General features: G+C 45.8%; 2 protein-coding genes across 6 annotated transcripts in view; both read right to left on the reverse strand.

Annotated features, from left to right (window-relative positions):
• NALCN (sodium leak channel, non-selective) overlaps positions 1-19,111 on the reverse strand; it is a 239,290-nt gene that overhangs the window by 43,348 nt on the left and 176,831 nt on the right. The gene's annotated exons all lie outside the window — the stretch shown is intronic.
• LOC141728237 (uncharacterized) lies at positions 2-18,819 on the reverse strand. The gene is made up of 2 exons (XM_074535674.1): positions 13,888-18,819; positions 2-7,771 (listed from the first exon to the last, which is right to left on the reverse strand). Exon 2 carries the CDS (start codon positions 7,755-7,757, stop codon positions 6,306-6,308), a length of 1,452 nt encoding a protein of 483 aa, XP_074391775.1. The 5' UTR covers positions 7,758-7,771; positions 13,888-18,819; the 3' UTR covers positions 2-6,305.

Here is a 19,111-nt window from a genome sequence, read left to right on the forward strand (position 1 = left end):
CTTACTTTTTAATTGTCTTAAAGTATAACTTGTGCATGTGACAGAGCAATTAAATATTATGATGCTGAGTGCATAAAAAGGATGGTGGAAAACAATCAAAATACTTATGTACATCTTTTAGCCTTCCAACCCCAATCATTAGGTAGTTCTGTGTAGAAAGAAGTAGACAGTTTTGTTGGCTAGCACAAATTTGCTTTATTACACATTTCTTCTCCAACTGGCCAAATCACACTGTTTTGCTACTCCTTTTCCACTTCGGATTTTGACCAGGCTGGATCATACTCTGGAGATGCCATGATTGTACAAAAGAACCAGCAAGCAAAGCTCAGATGTATCATTTCAATGCCTTATTTTTTTCTCACAGATGCAAAGAAAAAATGTGCTAAGCAAAATATGCTTGTGCTCGCCTCTGGTCGTGAACAGTTTCAGGAATCTTCTTGTTAACAGGAGTTCCTGAATGTGAAATGAAAGGACTGAGATACATGAAAACAACAAGCAAGTGATTAACAAACATGGCAAATCAAGGACCAAACCACAGCTGAAAAAATTAGCTCAGGAATTGCACCTGTGATGAACAGAAAGCCTCTGGCACATTGTAAGACTTAAATATGTCAACTGTTTAGAGATCATAATCTCGAGGGAAATATTTGAGAGAGATTTGGAAACTCTTAGCAATCTGTGTCCTGGTTTTGATCAATCTGAAACAGAATCTTTAAGCACATTTCTTTACATGTTCTTTAAATTTTCTAAAACTAGCTCAAATCCAGAGTCATTCGACAAATAATTTTGCCAGAACTTCTCTGAAGACTTATATTGACTCTGAGTCACAGTAAGACCTTACTTTGTAGATAAACAGAAGACTAGAAAATGCCTTAAAAACTTGTTAATTATACAGTCTGTACTTAATAAAATGGATTTTGCTTTTTAAACCAAAACTGTTACAGCAAGCTACAATCTCTTTCCTACCCCTTGCTCATACAAGTGTGGCCCCTTTAACCTTTCTGATGTCCTAGCTCTCTTCTGTAGAAGTAATAACAGATTACTGCAGAAGTAATAACACAGATGATTTGAAAACACCCCATTTTGAGAATCTCTGGGTTCCTTAAACAACCGGCAACTTGAAAATGGAAATGAGGTATGCAACACTTCAGAATGTAGTTTGGAAAATAATGTATTGGAATTTCATTTAAGATTACAGAAAAGAGTAATAAACTTGTTGAATATTTCAATATAAACAAGAAAAAATTCCATTGCCTGGATATGGTAAACATAAAAATAGACTGAAAATCCTAGTATGAGATATACCTGTTGAGGAATACATCTATTGCAGGCAGCTGAGTGTGCAGCTGCAGCGCAAGCTGCAGGTTAAGCTCTGGGGGTGCAGGAGCCTGAGCCCAAGACAAGAGGCCATGAACTGATGACCCTTTGCCTAACAAAGGCCACAGGGACCTGTGGTATTTAAAGATATGGCAGCAGCTGATGACCCCAGACTTTTGCTTGCTTAGACTGTGAGGGTATAAATGTCCTGGGTGCCTTTGCTTGGGGGGGTCTCTTTGCTTGGGGGCCTAAGCACAGCCAATGGACAGCAGCTTAGGTGAAGTTTTGAAGGTTTTCTTACAATCCTGTCTGTGTCTGGACTGTGATGGAATTTAGATAGGATTCAGGTATCCATTCTTTAATCTAGGAATACATAGGCATATACAAGATCCTAGAGTTTGGTGCCTAGAGGTCTCAGTGGTCGAAAATGGAATTCACAAAACAACCAAGGCACTTTCAAGGATTATGACTTTTGAAAGCAATGGTCCTCCTTTCTCTTTCTGAAGGAATCAGGAGCCATTCCTTCAGCAGAACACTGGTGAATTTATCTTGAGTTAAAAATATCCAGAAGAAGCAATAGAAGAAAATACTTTTAGATAAGCACAATTGATCTATTTCTCATATTCAAAGGAGACAGTAGTCAGTCAAATTGCAACGCACATATGTCAATATATATGCTGAAGAAAATAAAACATTACTACAGATTTTTAAAATATACATCCTTATTTCTATATTAGATAAATGAACTAAACTACTTCCCATTTAATTTTCCAAATTTGCATAGAACACCAGGCAAATGCAGTGGGACTGTACAAACAGAAAATGGGGGTGATGATCAGTATTTTGTTTAATAATGTCTAGATACCTCATGCTGGTATACAATGAGGCTGCCAATTAAAACTTGTGATACCTGCCGAGTTCTGGAATGTTGCAGAGGAAATTATAAACAGTGTTAACATACAAAAGACATTACTCAATCAGACAATGGGAAATTAAACAAGTACAGTACACTCTACTGAGGTTATTTTAGGGTGTATCTGTCTAGCCTGCTGGGTTTTTTTATTACAGATTGTGCTGCACTGTGAGGACACCCTCAGCGTATCTTTATTAGCCTTTATTTATTTATTTATTTATTTATTTCTCTCTACCACTTCATGCAGAAACCACAGTGCCATATAGCTTTCGGCTAAAGAATATTATTTTTTTAGCATATGACACTGTCTTGAAATCACCTAACAGCATCTGATCACTCTAAAATACAATTTCAGCAACACACTTAAAATAACTCTTGCACATTACTTTAAACTGCAAGGATCTGCTGTGGCAGGTCAGCAAATTCCCAATTGTATTTCCTGAATGCAAAGGTTTTAGATGGATATAATGTGCTGCTGTTAAATCATGATAAAGCTGGTGTCTTTGTTCTCAAATTTCTTTGAGCTTATTTACACAGACATGACCACAGAATTACGAAATCTGCAGGTAGTGCTTCTCTTCCACAAGTGTTGACACTCTTTGCTGCTGTTGGCAGGACAGACTTCAGGCAGACAAAATAATTCAGTTCAGTGACAGTGAACTTGGTCTAAACGCTACATCCCATGAAATCTCATTTGTTGACAAGAACAAAGCCACTGTTGTAAAATAAACAAAATCACAGAACATTGCTGCTCTGCAAGTGCCACCCGCTGCTTTGAAAAGGTACTGCAGACAATCTCAATAACAATGTTTATTTAGTAGCGTCTTTCAAAAATCCAGGTTTTCTACCCTGGAATAAGAAAATCCTTGGCATAAGATCAAAAGCAAAGCACCACAAGAAAATACCTTGTGAAGTGTCAGGAAATGACTGTGGACCAGTTCTACATACTACAGGTACTGGCACAGCACTGCTGATTTCAGGGGATGTATGCCAATTTACACCAGCTAAGATACAACTGGATGGTTTTATGTTTTGAGAAATGCTATATATTTTGGTTTACTAAGGCTTGATTTGTTTCTCGAGAAACATGTTTGTAGTGCCCAAACCTCAGCAAATGCTACATAAAGCAATTATTTTCAACTTGAATTTGATAAACACTTGTATTCTATCAAGAGGTAAAATCTCTGGTGATGTAGTGTATGATTTTTGTATCAGACTGCTTCAAAGCCGGCAGAAGTAACAAGTGTTGGTAGCTGTTCAGGAATACAAAGTCATAAAGACAAGGTCATAAATAAAAAACGAAATAAGAATATCTGAAATGTTTGCTTGACAGTAGAATAAAACCCAGTGCATGCAGTGCATTTTCATAAGGTAATTTCTTAAGTTTTATATGAAAATAAGGAGTTTTGGCCTAGTGCTGTTAATAATGCTCTTACAGGCAACTGCATGACCATATGGGAATAGTCTGCTGTGCCATGCTAGAAATTCCAAGGAAGGAATAAAAAAAAAAAATCACCCAAAGCTTCTGTTTTAGTTTGGAATTTGTTGTATGCCAATATAGACTTGCAGAATGAACAGATTATTAGGTACTATATTGCTATTTAAACATTGTTGTTTAAAGCTTCTGGGGAAAATACAAAAAGTCAGTACAATAAGCTGCGTATCAGAATAATTTTCATGAAAGAGCAAGGAAATATTTAGGGAGAATTTGTTCAAAACTTGAGCATTCCATAAAACATAGGATATTCCTGGCCCACAGGAATTTGGGCCTGTGTAGCCTCTCAAATGCAAATATTTGTTCAACAACATTCTACCATATCTTTGGTTTGAAGAGATGGACTCTTCCAAAATGAGTGCTACAAAAGTCATATGAAGAGTGACAGAAGACCAGACTGCAAGTTTTTGGTAGATACCTAACAAAATGTTCACAAAATTTTAAGCAAGTTAAGCAACTACAGGTAGCAGGGTAAGCTCTTAAGCTCTCTTGAAACCTTTGCATAAAGGCTGAAATTACAAAGGAGAGAGATCACTAATCCATTTCCCTCTCTCAAAGTAGAGCTAAGTATTTTCATTTGGACTTTGAAAATCTGGCCCTTTGTGAGGTTGTCCAATGTAAGAAACAGGCTTGCTACACAGTCAAGAAAGTGATCTAGCATTAGATAAGTGCCCCAAGAACTCAAAGGCTGTCCCTTTGGATCAGATGTCTAGAACGACAAGTGGGTATAATCTCCTTAACTCCTGGGAGTCATTGACCCAAAACAGCCTTTATTCATTCTGTAGCCCATGATTGCTGCCTCTCTCTTAAGGAAGGTAAAGTTCTAATTAGGTGGCTACTGGTCTGGAAAATCTACACATCTTTTCGTAACCAAGAACTTTTTTTAATTAGGTCTGAAAATGTGGACAACGCGAATGTTAGCACTCATAACATCTCCAAAAACCTAAAGGGGAGATAGTCCATCTCAGACACATGGAGGAGCAGCTCCAGGGAAGGAGAAGGATCCCTCTCTTTTATGCCTTACAGTAACATGGTTGGGTTTTTTCCCCTTTGGTATACCTGAGTTTTAAACTTTCATAGGCTTAATGGGTAGATTTTTCATAAAAATATAGAATGGTTTGGGTTGGAAGGGACCTTGAAAGACCATCTAGTCCAATTGCCCTGCAATATGCAGGAACATTTTCAACTAGATCAGGTTGCTTAGAGCCCCATCCAATGAAAACGTGAATATTTTCAGGAATGGGGAATGCAACATCTTGCTGGGCAACTTGCTTCACTGTTTTAATCATATTGTAAATCTCCCATATCTTCTTGGTGATTTCTCATGGGCAACTCCTTGCAGCACTGACTCCTTCTTCACAGTACAGAAAACAAACTCCACCTCCCCACACAGTACAACAAACTCCAGCTCTCTTCTCAACCAGCTGACCCACTCTTTTGTAGCACTCATCTTCTTGTTGGACACAGGTGTGGCATATTAAGGGCAGGCCTGTTCCTAATCTTTGGTGATTAGTACAGCTGCAACTCCTCAGGTGTGACACTGCCTTCTTCACTATCTTTATTTTCTTACATTCTATCCCTCCACATTTTACCACTGTCACCATAAAAAAAACTTCCTTATTTAGTTTAAAACCATTACCCCTTGTCCTATTGCTACAGACCCTTGTAAAAAAAGTCCTTCCTCATACTATAAGCCCCCTTCAACTACTGAAAGGCTGCTATAAGGTTTCCCCAGAAGCTGTTTTCTCCAGGCCGAAATACCTTCTTTCAGCTTGTTCTCATAGGAGAGGCAATTCATCCCTCTGATCATACTGGCAAGTGCAGCCTGGGACAAGTTTGCTTGCGCGAGGGCGTACGCGGCCCTAGATCCGGCTAGCTCGAGGGGTGAGAAGGCCAACGCCCCTGCGCATAGGAAGCCAGCCCCCTTCGGCGTCCTGGCCTCAGGCTGGGCTGGTGGAAGAGCTCGGAGTTGCGCACGCGAGACGATAAAGGAGGTGACCACTTGCTGGGGGTGAACTGTCGGTTTATTAGGTGATCCGGAGGCACCAACAAGGAGGGGCACCAACCAGCAAAATGGCCCCGAACAAGGGGAGTGACAAGGTTTTATAGGGAAGGGGAGGAGAGAGGAGGGGAGCCCAGCTATCCAATGGGGTAACTCAAAGGGAGGTACTGAACATAACTGACATGCACCGGAAACCAATAAATACAAAGTAAAGGAGGGGCCCCGGGACCACAGCCAACCACAACCCCCAGAGAGGAGAAGGTTCTCGAAACCTGGGAGGAGTGGGGGGTGATTGACTGTGCCCAGGGAGGAGATAATATCTACTTATAAGGTGGGATGAGGGAGGAGTGGTTCTACAAACTGTAACATTTGCAACTAAAAATAGAATGGTAACTAGGCAACTTAACTGTCAAGGAGGCAGTGGCGGGAAAACTGGGGAGAGAGGAACCATTTACAAAGAACAAAAGAGGGTACAGTACATAAAATGGGGGAGCAAAACTAAGAAACTTAGAACACACTACAACATCTCCCCGTTTCTTAACAAATAAAATAAAGAAAAACAGGAATGTCCGTATAACTCAAAAAGAAGATGTCCGCGGCCGGTCCTGCCAATCTTCGCCTTCTTCGAGCTGGAGTTCGCCAGCCCACAGATGTTCTTGGGGCGGCTCGGTTGACCCCTCCTCGTCCGCAGCTCCTTCAGCCTCTGAGGAGAGGTCCTCCAGCTCGAAAGGTCCCTCCTGGGAAATTGTGGCATGATTGGCAGCCATAGTTGTGGCTCTGGCTATTAATTTTTGGACCAAACCGCGGATCAACATAAACAGAACTAAAAATACAATCAAACTCAAAACAATCTTAAAAGCGGATTCTAAAACTGAACTGGCCCACCCGCTAAGGCCCCAACCCTTGAAGATGTCCCCCAGCCAGTCAGATGTCTCCTGCTTGACCTGATGGACGAGGTCTTGGAGTCTCTTTATTGAATGTCTGGCGTCCTCGGCTCTGGAGGACAGGTTCATGCAGCAGAGGCCCTCAAACTCTTCACAATGATGGTGATGGAGCAGCAATAGAAAGTCTATTGCTGCCCTGTTCTGGAGTGTCGCCTGCCTTGTTATTTCCTCGTCTGTAAGGAGGTCGTATAGCGCGGCTGAAGTAAGATTGGCTTGTTTAGCCACCCAACACTCTAGGCGGCCCAATTCACCTAGAGATTTGGCTACCGATACCCAAGGCAATAAGATGGTAAAGGCAACCGACTTTGAATGTGACCAATGAGTAATTTCATCATCACAGTCCTCGGTGAGATCTTTAAGATCTCTTTTGGATCTAGCCAATTCGGATGTGACGTTGGTCTTTTTCCAATTGATAATTTGGGTAACGTTGGGTGTAAACAGCGTCAGCCGGCCAAAGGTGCACGGCCCTCCGACCAGACCAGAGGGGATGCCTGCCCACGCTCGGTCGCCACAAATCAAAAACACCCCCCTTGGAAGGGCATAAGGGGTCCGCTTGGTGGTGGTAGGGCCGACGATCTTTAAAACGGCCCGACACCACCGGTCCGCTTGATATTCTTTCTTTGCTTGCAGGACCACCTCAGTGCCCTTCTCGATGGGGGTAAGAGTATAATCAAACTGAAAACAAATAGTAGAATTGGCGGAACCGAGTAGATGTAATTCTGTGGGCTCGGAGGGCGCAGGATCCAGCCTCGCCACTCCGTCTCTCCAGGCGTTACTGGGTTCAAAACCAGGTAGGAAAGTAAGGCTCCGGGCCAAAATAGGGGAAAAGGTAGACTGAAAGGCAGGGGGGAACTCTCCTGGAGAGAAAGGGATCCCCACAAGGCAGGACGACATCGGGTCCTCTGCAGCGCTGGTGTCCAGGCAGATGCTGTCCTGTCCTAGCGATTGAGCCAAGGCACGCCAGACGTTGACTTTTGGCTGGGGGATGACCCACGGCTCCGTAGGTGGTAGAAGGAGTCCGCAGGTCGTCAGCATCATCATCATCAGACAAGGGTTGGGAGCCAGCGTTGTCAAAGCGGGGGCCATTTGGGGAGATGCAACTGAAATGAAAAGAGAGCGGTGAAAGTATATGGAAATCACAGGAATGGTTCCTCTCCAAACAACCAATTTAAATAAAACATACGAGGGGTAACGGTTGGAGCTGGGGGGGAATAAGAGGAAAGATGATACAAGAGGTCAAGGGGTGGAGGAGAAGCTGGAGGAGAGGGTTCTTCCGAAACAGGGGGAAGCTCAGGAGAGAAGGAAGACGGTTGGTGGTGTTGCTTCCTCCGCCGACGCCAACACGCTTGCCGGACCTGTGGTACTGCTTCTGTCTTGGTCCTCTGCTTCGGGACGAAGGGCCGGACCCACTTAGATGGGACCCACTTGGGGCCTGAGGGAGTGGACACGCAAGCGTATCCCCTCCCCCAAGTCACCAAGTCAAAGGGGCCCTCCGTCCGCCAGGTCTCCGGATCCTTTACAAGAACCGGCGGCCTGGCTTTGGGCTGCAGCTGCTGGTGACTGCCGAAATGCCGGACCACTGGAGGATTTTGGCTGTCAAAAGAGCAATTTAGAAAATTGAGAGTGTAAAGAGCTCTTGACAGCCGGACGTGGGGGGTCTCCACCTTCATTGCCGGTTGTTGTCGGGACAGGATCTTTTTGAGGCTCTGGTGGGCCCTTTCCACCATGGCTTGGCCTGTCGGGGAATAAGGGATGCCGGTTTTATGCACTATTCCCCATTGTTGCAGGAAGCTCCGCAGTTCCTTGGAGGTGTACGCAGGGCCGTTGTCTGTTTTTAGGACCCTAGGGATGCCCAAGACAGCGAATGCTTGAAGCAGATGCTTCTGAACATCCGCTGCCTTTTCACCTGTGTGGGCAGAAGCGTAGATAGCCCCGGAGAAGGTATCGACTGAGACATGGACGTAACACAATCGACCGAAAGATGGGATGTGTGTTACGTCCATCTGCCATACCTCACAGCTTGCCAGCCCTCGGGGGTTAACCCCCGAGGCCACGGTAGGCATCTGGTCATGCTGGCATTGGGGACATGTGGCCACAATCGCCTTGGCCTGCTCTTGCGTCAGATTGAATTGACGAACCAGGCCAGGCGCATTTTGATGGAACAGTTGGTGGCTGATCTTAGCCTGACCGAACACATTTGGGAGAGGGGCCTGCGAAACAGCAGCCGCGGCCAAAGAATCGGCACGACGGTTGCCTTCCGCAATGAACCCAGGCAGGTCTGTGTGTGATCTCACATGCATGACATAAAATGGATGCTCGCGGTGGGAGACCAATTCGACGAGCCTATTCAACAATTCAAATAATCTTTTGTTCGTGACCTCTTGAAGAACTGCTGACTCAGCTCGGGACACTACACCTGCAACATACGCAGAATCTGTGACCAAATTGAAAGGTCCAGGGAATCTCTGGAATGCCCTGACGACAGCGTCCAACTCAGCAACCTGTGGAGAGCCCTCCACAACAGCAACATCGGTCTCCCACTGCTGAGTTTGAGGATCCTTCCAAGTCATTACTGACTTATGGGATGCTCCAGACGCGTCCGTAAAAACTGTCAAAGCATCCAGCGGCTCCCTGCTCTGAACCTTCTTCAACGATAATTTGAACTCCGAATTGAATAATTTGTGGGCCGGCCGATCTACTGCGATGCGCCCAGTGTAGCTGTCTAGTGCAAACTGAAGATATTCATTAGTTTGCAGCAGTTCTTCAAAGGTCTTTAATTTTAATTGGCCCGATTCTAATTCAATTGGAATATGGATGCATGAGAAATCACACCCTGCAAGCTCCCTGATCCTCGATCTCGCCTTGAGGATCAGTTCGGCTACCAACTCCTGTGGCCGTGTCATTCTTTTGGACCGATGGTGGCTCAGGAAGACCCACTCTATGATTAAGAGCTTCTCTCCTGAGCCTTGGTCCTTCGGACTGTCGTCCCACTGATGGATGATGCCATGAAGGTGTGGCAATTTTCCCAGTACTATAAATTTGAATGGCAGGCCCGGATGGTAACGATGGGCCTGCCTGGTCGAAATAGCTTTTTGTACCCTCTCCAAGGCCACCTCCGCCTCTGGGGTGAGAGCCCTAGGGGAACTGAGCCCCTCTCCCCCTTTCAACAAATTGAAAAGGGGGGCTAGGTCTTCGGTTGAAATGCCTAGCCAGGGTCTCACCCAATTCAAAGACCCACACAGTTGATGGACATCTGCTAGGGTCTGGACTTTTGTCCTAATAGCTAATTTTTGCGGAACAATGGTCCGCTTTGTAATCTCAAGGCCCAGGTACTTCCAAGGTGGCATCCGCTGAATTTTGTCCTGCTGGAGCTCGAACCCTGCAGCAACCAACGCATTGGTTGTCAGGTCAAGCGCATGGGCAAGCAGACTGTGGTCGGGCGCACACACGAGGATGTCGTCCATATAATGGTGAACAATGACGGCATCCCCGAGGGCTGTACGGATGGGTGACAGCAGCGAAGCGACATACCATTGGCAGATCACAGGGCTGTTCTTCATGCCCTGTGGAAGCACCCGCCAATGATAGCGCTTGGCTGGGGACTCACAGTTCACGGACGGAACTGTGAACGCAAAGCGCGGAGCATCGTCCGGGTGAAGGGGAATTTGGAAAAAGCAATCTTTTATGTCAATAACAGCCAAATTCCAATTTTGGGGGAGCATTGCTGGGGAGGGCATCCCTGGCTGAAGAGGACCCATTTCAACTATTAATTCATTAATTTTGCGGAGGTCGGTCAGGAGTCGCCACTTGTCTTTGTTGGGCTTCTTGATGACAAACACTGGGGAGTTCCAAGGTGACATGGTCTCTTCCAGGTTGCCTTTCAGTAGCTGCTCCTGAACGAGCTCGTTGAGCGCCTTTAATTTTTGCTTATTGAGTGGCCACTGCTTGACCTGTACGGGTTCATCAGAAAGCCAATTCAGCTTCCAGGTCCGGCGCTCCTCAGTGGCCACTGCCCGAAAAACCTGGGGAGCCTTCGGGAGGTCAATTTTGGCTCCCCACTGGGCCAGTAGGTCTCTTCCCCAGAGAGGCTCTGTATAATCTAAAACGAACGGGCGTATCAAGGCCAATTGCCCGTCGGGCCCCTTAATTTGTACAATGCTCTTGGATTGGTTTGCCAATTGAAGGCCCCCAACACCAGAGATCGTGCCCGCAGCGCTTTGCAAGCCCCAATGTGACGGCCACTCCCGAGAGGGAATGATCGTCACATCTGCACCTGTGTCCAAAAGACCCCTCACTATCTTCTTGTCCCCGCCCAACGAAAGTTGACAGGTCAGGCGGGGCTTTTCCCTCCCCACTAGTTGTGCCCAGGCCACGGTCGGAGGCGATGTCTTCTCCGACGAAATCTTCCAGGGATCTTCTTCAGGCACTGGAATGGCCTGGGCAATGACCTGTCCCTTGGGGAGGAAAAGTGGAGGTCGGACACAGTACAGCCCTACCGCGAAACGGTCCCGGTCGGTAGTTACCAGACCAGGGACGATGTGGATGTCTCGCGGTGTGTGCTTGGTGTCTCCGACAACGGTCCACCTGCAACGTCCCAGTTTCCTCCAGCGACCCGGATGTTGCAGGTCGACAGACACCAGCTGGATGTTACTGTTAGGGATGTAAAGGTCCCTAGTCAGCTGCAGCCTGTATGGAGAAGCAGAGGACATGGTGTTAATTGCAGGTACAGCACCACAGGTAGATAAGGTCACTTCAGAAAGATATGTCAAATCCGGCAAAACGTAGGTCGGCGGTCCTCTCCCGTCTCCTCCCTCCCCGCAGGTTGTTGAAAAGCCCGCCGTACTTTTGTCGTCGCGCAGGGAGGGGCTGCGCTCTTTGCTTAGTTTTTTGCTTCTTTGTTTTCCTCCCTTTCTCGCTTCCGCCTGTACTCCAAATAATCAAGGCGCATCGGGCACTGGGGCATCCAATGCCCGACTTTGCCACAAAGATGGCAGGGGTGGGTGGCTGATGACCTTCTGCCGGACCCAGGTGTTGGGGGTCCGGCAACGGGGGCAGCTTCTGCTTCCATGAAGTCCGGCTCGGGGCATTCAGCAAGAGCCACAGATGTTCTCTTGGGCCGTGATGCTAGGGATACCTGACGCACCACGACCTCAATCATGGCCTCTATCGTGGGCCGGGGACTTCGAGGGAGAGTTCTTATAGCCTTGCGGCACTCAGCGTTGGCATTGCTGAATGCCATCCGCTGAAGCAACCTCTCCCTGTCATCATCCCCGAGCGCCTGCGCCTCCACATATCGGTAGAGGCGCTCGATAAAGGCCATGTATGGCTCTTGCGCTCCTTGCCGGACCTCATCCTCCTCCCATTGGGAGGTCACCACCTCCAGCTTGAAGAAGGCCCGCTCAGCTGCCCGAGCGGTCTCCACAAGCTGGGAGGGGAATAAGGCTTTCGCCTGAGCTGCCCCCTCTGCCCACTGTCCCTCACCCAAAAGGTGTTCCTGGGTGATTACCAGACCATCTGCGTCATGAGACATTGCAGGATTCCCCCACATATTTGGGAGAACCTCCAATATCTCCCTCCTCCATTCCCCCACCCAGACCCTAAACTCCATGGGCCTCGCAAGGCTGGAGAAGAGGGCCCTCAGGTCAGCCGGCACCAGATCTCCCTGTGCAAGGGCATTGCGGAGCATACCCCGGAAGTACTCTGACCCCCGGGAGTAGTCCTTCTGCGCCTTGCACAGCTCCTTGATCCGGGCCTGTGCTAAAGGCACCCACTGGGCCTGAGGGGTCCCCTCCCCACTCAGGTGGTATGTAACCGGAGCGGCTTCCAACAAGGGCGCCTGCCCCGGCTTCCGGTCATCCACCCCCCCCCCCCCGGAACACAGAGCGTGGGAACCGGAAGGAGGAGCGTGGGAACCGGAACTGGAGGAGGTTGAGGCGGGGTCTGGCAATGACGCAGGGTGAGGGAGTGGGCGTGACCAACCACCCCTCTCCGCCCCCTGGGTGACGCTCGGGGGCGGAGGGAAGTACAAAGGCGGAGCGGGGGAGGAGCGAATGGGGGGCTGAGCTGGGGGAGGAGTTTGGGGAGGAGCTGATTGAGAGGCGGAGGACGGGGGAATGGGTGGGGCGGAGGGAGGATATAAGGGAGGGGTAACCGAAAAGGAGGTTGGGTCTGGAGGAAGGAAGGGGTTGGGGCAAGGGAGGAAGGGGTTAACCGAAGAAGAAGGAGCCCTGGCGGGAACGACCACGTGGCCGCTGCCATCTTGGGCTCCCAGGGAGCCATTTTGTAGATCATCTACAAACCTAACAACCTTGGGTTTTTCAACTGGGGATTTGGGAACTGGGGTAGAGGGTGAGGAAAGAAGAGGAACCTGGCCAGGGCTCCTCGAAGGGGGAGGCTGAGCAGGTCGAGGGGGAGCAGGGGAGGGATGGACCCCCTGCCTCTTGTCGGCCTTCAAAATCCCCCTCGAGGGCTCCTGCCTAAGGGGAGAGGGAAGGGATTGAGGGGTAAGGGCAACAGAACGAGGGGAACGGGGGGATAAACCAAAACTTGCGGGCCTTTTCTTAGGTTCCCCTGACGAACGGAGTGCCGCAAGCACTCTGCCCGCCCAGAATGCCACGGTCGCCAATTTCGTCTCCCCGGAATTTACAGCTTCTTCTAATTTGGCCAAAACGGCTGCCCAAAACCGTGGCTGCTTGGCAAGTTCCGGGGAGACCTCGGGGAACTTCGAAAAGACCCACTTAACCAAAAACTTTAACTCTTGCTTGGGGGCCTTCTGACCACCCCCAAGCAGCAAACCTTTAACAACATAATAGACCTCCTTTTGGGATTTTCCCAAGCCAGCACCCATGGCACCTTTCTAGTGCAGGAACTGCTGTCACTAGAAAGGGGGAAAATCCACTGGTGGTACAACCACCCGCCTGAAAAATAACAAAAACTAAAACAACAAGCTACTCGCCACCAGCCCCTGCTCCCCCCACTGTCCCCAAGTCTGGGGTTTCAGAGAAGGGAAAAAGGATTTGGGTGGTGGGTCCGGGCCCCAAGTCTGGGGATACCGACCCCACAGGAAAGATAAAACAAAAAAGGCGCGGGGGTGAGGAAGAGCCTCAGGGGAAGAGGGTGGGGGGTAGGTCCCCAATGCGGGGCATGTACCCCTAGGGGAAGGTTAAAAAGGCAGGGGGGAAGTCGGAAAGGTCCCCAGGGCGGGGCCCGATCTTACCAGCCTGGTGGCGACAGCAAAAGAAAAGTCAGGTGGGGGTCTTCGTCTCCGGGGTCGTCCTCACTGGGTGCGAGGGGTCCCGATCCCGATCCCCAGGGAGCGCTGCCCCTAAAACAGGGCCTGCTACTACCTGGGGTAGTGCGGCGTCCAAAGGAAAAAAATGTCCAACACCGCAGGGTCCGGTGGTCAGCTGTCCAAGTGGTCAGTGGTCCACTTCAGGCCCCACGTTGGGCGCCACACTGCGCGAGGGCGTACGCGGCCCTAGATCCGGCTAGCTCGAGGGGTGAGAAGGCCAACGCCCCTGCGCATAGGAAGCCAGCCCCCTTCGGCGTCCTGGCCTCAGGCTGGGCTGGTGGAAGAGCTCGGAGTTGCGCACGCGAGACGATAAAGGAGGTGACCACTTGCTGGGGGTGAACTGTCGGTTTATTAGGTGATCCGGAGGCACCAACAAGGAGGGGCACCAACCAGCAAAATGGCCCCGAACAAGGGGAGTGACAAGGTTTTATAGGGAAGGGGAGGAGAGAGGAGGGGAGCCCAGCTATCCAATGGGGTAACTCAAAGGGAGGTACTGAACATAACTGACATGCACCGGAAACCAATAAATACAAAGTAAAGGAGGGGCCCCGGGACCACAGCCAACCACAACCCCCAGAGAGGAGAAGGTTCTCGAAACCTGGGAGGAGTGGGGGGTGATTGACTGTGCCCAGGGAGGAGATAATATCTACTTATAAGGTGGGATGAGGGAGGAGTGGTTCTACAAACTGTAACATTTGCAACTAAAAATAGAATGGTAACTAGGCAACTTAACTGTCAAGGAGGCAGTGGCGGGAAAACTGGGGAGAGAGGAACCATTTACAAAGAACAAAAGAGGGTACAGTACATAAAATGGGGGAGCAAAACTAAGAAACTTAGAACACACTACAACATTTGCTTGCTTTTGTTTTCTATCTACTCAGTGCAGGAGTCAGGGAGACCCTGTGAAAAGCTGATAAAGAGCACAAAGTAGATTACTCATGGCAGCCAACAGCAGGTGGAACTAAGAACTCCAGGCCAACATTTGGCTGGGTGCACAGTGCTGGAGGAGAAGTCTCCTCTCCACGCTCTGAGCTGGGGATCTTGAAACTCTAAGGAAGAAGGGATTGTCAGGCTGGGCTGGACTTGGAATGGAAGATATGGACAGGGAGTTTCAAGGGAGAGGTAAGGAAAACTATTGCTTCTGGTTGTACAATACAAGCACATGCACTTGCCTTCAGTAAAAAGAAGTGATCATTACTATTGCTAATCAGTTCTTGTGAATGAGTCCTGTGAGTGGATGGAGGACACTGAAGGGCCTGGAGATGGTGATCTGGATTCTTTGGTAGAAGCAGGAAAAAGTAATGCAGAAGGTTCAAACAGAAGGGCTCTCCTGTAACTCAGTCCCTCATTGTCTGTTTCCTCCACACCAAACTAATGTGTGCTTTTGTTAAAGTACAATTGCACTAAAACTTTTTCATGTATTTTGTTTGATTAAAGAAAAAAGAGAAGTATGATCTTATAATTGTATTTTAATATATCTCCACAGCCTTTGTATCAAACACTTGAAATATTTTAGTGTAGAACTGATGAAGTAGAAAGCAAATGCCAGAAGGAAGTCCTGAATTATGGCTCTTTTTGAAATGGCAAAGTATCCAGTCCCTGGCCTCTTTTCTCTCAAAATGCAATTGAAAACTGGAATTCTTTCAGGCAGACTATGCAGAGGCAAGAGTGATAAAGCAATTTAAAATCATCAGAAGTCAGAGACAGAGCACAACAGAAAAGTCTTGCTACTATTGCAGTTGTGTCTTCTCCACTCTGAAGGCAAACATGGCTAGAGAGGTAAAACATTACCAGCTCAAATGTGTACTTAAAAAATCCCCAATGAAAAAGAAATCTATAAATTGGTTATTTAGACACAAGGACATTTTTATATATCCATGTTATATGAAAGCAACAAAATCTTTAAAAAGCAAAAGAAACACAGAGGTCAGCTGATTTTCAGTAAACCTAAAATACATCACTGTATTTATGTATATTAACTTCATTAGAAAGAACTGATGAGAATAGACATGGCACAAAAATCATCTTTGAAAATCATGACTGTAATGAGCAAGAAAATGTCGTACCCATAAGCCATTGTCATTCCGGCAGGTACATTGTTTTAATGACTTCTCTGAATGCCATAACAAGATAGATTTTGGCATTATCCTATGAATGACATAAATAGGTAAGACTTGAAGCACTTGACTGTGCTTAATTAACAAGTGGTATATAGAAACTGAAATTGTAGGACAGAATTAAATTCAGACAAATTAAGAAAATGAAGAAAAGTTTGAACGATTTTTGTTGATTTGCACAAAATTCTGCAATAATTGCTTCAGAAAAATGTAGTATTTAGTAGTATTTAAAAAGAAATAATCTTTTTGATTTGGAATACATGTGCAATTACACTTTATTACTTTCTGCTCTATTCACAATTAATGTAATAAACTTATTCTTTCAAATTACTTACAGAAAATAATAATAAGTAACACAACACTATTGTATCTTTTTCAATTCTGCTTTGTACAACTGAATGCCCAAAATAAAGTTCAGAGAAGCTGATTAACTTGGGACATAAGTTTATTACAGTAAGAAACAGAAATTCTGAACATTGTAATTTATGAATAAATATTCTATCCTTAGTTTTAAGGAAAAAAGTACGAATAAAATATATGAGCACCTGATGGTTTTCTGGAAGGTATCTTGGGACATCCTGTCTTTTATACTAAAATCGATGCCTTAGAAAACCTGAAAAGCTATTTCAACTTTTGCAATTACAAATACTTTCTGCAAAGAAAAATCCTTTTGGAATACTCTCAGAAGATTGGGTTTTTTTTTTTCCTCGAGAAACAGAATAGTTAAAGAAACTGAGCACAAGTCAGAAAAAAACCCCCAAACCAGAACATATATCCAGATTAAACAGAAACATCAAGATTAGATGGCATGTCTCAGCAGTTCAAAAAAGCAGTATCTATGATATTAACAAAATATGTTAAACACAGATTCCAGCACGAGGTCTGCCGTTGAATGTCTTCCATGGTAATGGCTCTGACTACCTCTGAGATCAGCTCTCACTTCCTGACCACAACCTCCCTTCACAAAGGTAAATTCTGCTGTAAGCAGGAAAACAGTGGGAGAGCCACATGGTGTGGGAGACCAAGCTTTCCCAGGAGCTAGACCTTAGTGCTGCACCTGGCTCCCACCAAAGGAATGGCTACTAGCTGCATTCCATATAGGGGCAGCACTAAAACCAGAACTCATACATGTGGAAAGAATCAGCAAAGAAACAGGAGGATAGAAGGGAGAGAAAATAGAAAATACATTTGCTACTATCCAATTAATCTTATAAGTGGAGAAATAAGGGATCTGACTTGATTATTAATCCCTTCAATTAAGTGGGAAATGCTCCAAGACTGAACTATAAAATACATGGATATATTAAATGCTCTCGTACTTTCTTTTGCAATTCATTCCTGCTTTGTCACTTTGTTGTGGACATGCACATGGGTTATCTGCACTATCTGTACATTTTGAACCATAAGCATTTTCAAAGTTTATTTCATGAGTCTGTCAGTTTTGAACTTTAATCTAACAGCCATGTGCTGCGCTCTTTGGCCAAGGATAATTAACCAGTTCAGAAGTGTACTTCTCACAATAATTTTCTGCAAGGTTTGTTAAAACTTGAATGTCTCTTAGGAAACCATTTGAAGGGTTTCTGTGCCCCTCTGATTCCAGTCTTGAAGTTAAGAAGGCAAAGCCAATGCTCTACAGCCAACTCAGATGTATTCCACTGGACACCTGATTTGTTGTAAATCTCATGTTAATTTAATTCTTTGTCCCCCTGAAACTTGCTGCAACTATACTTCAGGCTATGTGAAAGCCACTGAGATGTCCTTCTTTCCTGCCAACTTCCTATCTTCTCATCCACCCACTCACACTAAAATTATGTTTCCATACTTCATCCAGTGCTTCTGGCCAAGAATTTACTGAAATATTGGTTATCTAAGGAAATTCCCAGCACACTGTGAATAATTTTCATACAAGTGTAGAAGTATAAAAGAGCTCTTTCCTCTCTGTCCCAAATACTCCCCTTTTCCCTCACCTACAATGTACATTTAATACCCTAAATCCCTCTTTTAATCTTGTACTTTTTGCAAGAATTCTTCCTTTTTTTACCAGAAAATACCTTCACAGTGCTTTCTACTACCACAGGGGGAATGCTGATGAATCTGAACAATCCTGGTTTCTCTAATTTGACCATGGGTTCTTCAACTCATGGCCTTCAGATGACATCAGGACAGACTAGATCAGCACACATTAGGGTAGGTGTGTGGCAAGATCACTGAGTTTAAGTAAATTTGCTCTGCAGGACCTCAAGTGGAGAGCGAAAAATTACCATCCTGCCTTTCCAGCAGTGTTAAGTTCAGAGAAGCCCAGAGAATCCCAGTTTTACACACCAAATGTTACAGATAATAATAAAAAACTCAAACAAAGCACAGTGCTAAGCTGCCTATCAGGCATCTGTTTGTGGGAGAGCCCAGGTGCTGCTGGCATTGGATGCAGAAGGAAGAACATGGCACAATATGTATCCACACACCTACTCAGACTCCACATGCTGACAGAGAACTCTTAGAGGATGTACAAAATGTAAAGGGCATTTAGGTATCTAAAAGTGATTTCTTATAATAGTGCTTGGTTAATTTATAACATTCACAACAGTTTAAAAATTTGGAAGATAAAACACCATGGAACTCACAGACTTGAGTACAAAAACAGGAGTATAGCAAAGAAATCTATGTCTCAAAGATGTTATTTTGATTTGGCATAGATGAAAATCATATCAAATGGATTGTAGTCATAGTTACAGTGATTTACACCAAAAATAATTGTTTCCAATTTTTTTTGAGAAGGTAGAATTCCTTGGGAAAAAAAAAAAAAAAGAAGAATGCACTGAAAATCTACTCCTCCTTTACACCTTAACTTTTAAAGGAAGTGGGTAATTATAATAATTACAATACTGAAAACACTAAATTCATTCTTTAACAGAATATATATAAAATCTGCTTTACTGATCAGCACAACTTATGGGCAGACTGATTCTAACACAATTCCATGTAGCGGCAGATTTTTATAGAAAAAAAAAGAATATTGCTTGTTGGAGAATTTT

The sequence above is a fragment of the Zonotrichia albicollis genome, chromosome 2, assembly GCF_047830755.1.
Source record: "Zonotrichia albicollis isolate bZonAlb1 chromosome 2, bZonAlb1.hap1, whole genome shotgun sequence".
In the NCBI taxonomy this organism is placed as follows: Eukaryota; Metazoa; Chordata; class Aves; order Passeriformes; family Passerellidae; genus Zonotrichia; species Zonotrichia albicollis.